At 43.8% G+C, this 2,866-nt stretch overlaps 1 protein-coding gene across 1 annotated transcript in view; it reads right to left on the bottom strand.

Annotated features, from left to right (window-relative positions):
- Nucleotides 1-2,866, bottom strand: part of LOC108752664 (GAS2-like protein pickled eggs) — a 70,883-nt gene that overhangs the window by 7,367 nt on the left and 60,650 nt on the right. Inside the window, exons 4-7 of the mRNA XM_018493667.1 lie at nucleotides 2,609-2,810; nucleotides 2,430-2,514; nucleotides 1,275-1,677; nucleotides 436-805 (exon numbers count right to left, since the gene is read on the bottom strand). Of these exons, the coding sequence (XP_018349169.1) occupies nucleotides 436-805; nucleotides 1,275-1,677; nucleotides 2,430-2,514; nucleotides 2,609-2,810 (1,060 nt within the window). The remainder of the gene's footprint in view (nucleotides 1-435; nucleotides 806-1,274; nucleotides 1,678-2,429; nucleotides 2,515-2,608; nucleotides 2,811-2,866) is intronic.

Here is a 2,866-nt window from a genome sequence, read left to right on the forward strand (position 1 = left end):
TCTCTCTCTCTCTCTCTCTCTCTCTCTCTCTCTCTCTCTCTCTCTCTCTCTCTCTCCCCCTCCCTCCCCTCCCCTCTTCGCCTTCCCCCTTCTTTCTGTTTTTTTCTCTTCTTCTTGTCCCTCTTATTAATTTCGATGACTCGCTCGCGAACGATGGCGAGTGCACGTCCAAACGCCGGACACTCGAGTCTGATCACCGTATTCACTCGAACAGCGAAAACGAACGTCGCGAGACCTTATCAATCTCCACGAACAGGAACGATCAATATTATCATTGAACGAGACGGTGTGTATCTCTCGGATACACATAAAAGGAACGAATGTTTTACTTTCGAAATACTGTTGCGAAATACGGAGCAGCGGTTACTGATCAAATCCCGTGCGAAGAACGCGACGTCGGGAATACTATTGTATATGTATGTAGGGTCCACTTACTTTGACAATCGGCAACCGTGGGCGAGCCCTGCGTGCTGGCGGAATTCCCGTTGGCGGTTGATGACTGGACGGCACCGAGACTACGGTAACCCTCGTCAGACACCTCGCTGCAATTGTCCGAGTGCTCTCCGTCACCGTGCGGCGACTTCTGGGTGTTCGCCGTAGTGTCTTTGCCGAAAGTCTCAAGGGCCGGCTGCTCCTCCTTGCTCGGCGTCGGGCTGCGGCTACCGCTCGAGTCCTCGCTGCATTTGTAGTTGTAGATGGACGGTTCGTACTTCGGTGTGTCGTCTTTCTCAACGGCTCGGCGTGCTACGCCACCCTCCACGACGTATCGTTTCGTGAACTCGCCCGGGACCTTAAGACCACTCTCCTAAACAGCGCAAAAAAGTCCCATTGTATCTTTTCTCCAGTGTATTTTGCTCGCAAAATTATTGTATGAGTACCATGAGAGAGAAAAAGTCAGTGCAATTGCTATAATTTAACTATAATTTACAGTTATTTTCAGTACCAATTATATTTTTTTTAGTAGAGCTATGAATACAGTTATTATTACTAACATAACATAATGCTTACAAAAAATGGTGTCCATAATTATATAATTATATAGTTCTAAATACTGAATACTTTTCCGTCAATGTAATGCGAAGAGAGAGAGAGAGAGAGAGAGAGAGAGATTGTCACGAAGTTTTAACACGTTAAGTTAATACCACCAAAAGTAATTCTATGTCTTGAAAAAATTCAAGTTTTTAAAATATATCAAAATTTTGTTCTTTGTTCTAAAAGCTATATCGGGCTTCCTCTAAAAATATTTTCTTTCGTAGACTAAAAGACAAACTTACTCGTCCATTTTCCTGTGGTTTTCCACAATACGTTGGCGATCGCGCTTCCTCGTTAGCATTTCTTCTGGACGAATCTGCGTTTTTCCGCGGTGTCGGGCTTCTCGATCTCAGATTCGCTCTAGGCGTCGGCGACCTTGATCTCTGCTTCACCAAGTCGATCTGGTGATTCGGACTCGCCAGCAATTTTCTGTGCGGCGTCGGACTTCTCGAGCGCTTCTTCTGCTCGTCGCACGATTGCTGCTGATGCTGTTGTTTGTTGCCGGCTGCCGGTCGGTGAGGTGTGGGCGATCGCGAGCGATTGCCGGAAATGCTTCTGGGTGGTGCGTGCAGCTGCGCCGATTGTAGATTCTGCACCGAACCGACGCTCGACGCGGAACTTCGTCGAGTTCTTGGAGGTGATGATCTGGTGGCGGAAACAACAACCGGGTGTTACGGTGGAATTGATGTCGGTCGTTACCAGATCGTGCTGACCGGGTGTACACCGAGAAATTTTCAGTTTCCGCGATGGCGACGAAATGTCACGACGTGTACAGTATCGCCCATAAGTATCGTGAACTTAAGATAAGATCAGGAAGATTTATAGGAAAAATCGTCAATGTTAGTAAAGTTACTTCACGCCTATTTCCCGTAAAAATTGAAGGAGATATAACACACAGTGCGCGGTATAACACACAATCTGCTTTCACAAAAGGCTATTTCTCTTTCATGTAAATCTAATGCACTTAGTGCTCTCGATGGTACTGTAAGCTATACAATGTATGCACAACTATGTTTATGCATCCATTTTATTATCCTATATAGAGTGACTTGCGATAAAATGTCCATAGCTCAGGCAGCGTACAACTAATGCAATATCGGATTTACAAACTGGATGGTATTTACACTCAAAAGAGATAGGCGTATCGATGGGCGATGATCATAATCGTATATGATTAGCATTGAATATTGAATATTAAATAGAATTTTCAAAATGATAAAAATTTTGTTTTTTCGCTATTTAAAATTCAAAAGTGCTCTTCGTGCAAGATAGCATGAGATAGTCTAAGAGACCGAAAATAAATTTCTAGCGTCGTATAATTTTAATGGCCCGATATTAAAATGAATGCGTAATTAAAATTGAAGCTGAACTATGACAAAGAAAAGATAGACACTCACCGTTCATAATGCACCTGCGCGTTACCGAGATCAAAGGATCCACCAGCTTTTTGAATGAGTTTCGCCGAGATCATCGAGCGGTGTGCTAAAAAAAAATGATAAAAAAATTAATCGTTAGATTTGTCAGGATGCAATTCATTTAACAAAAAGGATCTGATAAAAACAAATGCGACACTCACAGTTTCTGCATCGACATGGATCGTGTTTCTCCAAATAGTGGCTGAGGGTATCCCATCCGCCGCCGACACGTACCATCACGTGACTACGCAAAACCCGGACGTAAATCGTAACCTTGGTATCGCCGATTCGATATTTGCCCTCAGCCACATGAATCATCGGGAACTGTGTCGGACATGTGCATTCCTCTACGATGTCGCGAACCTGAAAGCAAGAAATAATCGCGGCTTTATAATATGATATGATGTAATATATTTTAT

This window comes from Trachymyrmex septentrionalis, unplaced genomic scaffold (genome assembly GCF_001594115.1).
Source record: "Trachymyrmex septentrionalis isolate Tsep2-gDNA-1 unplaced genomic scaffold, Tsep1.0 scaffold60, whole genome shotgun sequence".
NCBI lineage: Eukaryota > Metazoa > Arthropoda > Insecta > Hymenoptera > Formicidae > Trachymyrmex > Trachymyrmex septentrionalis.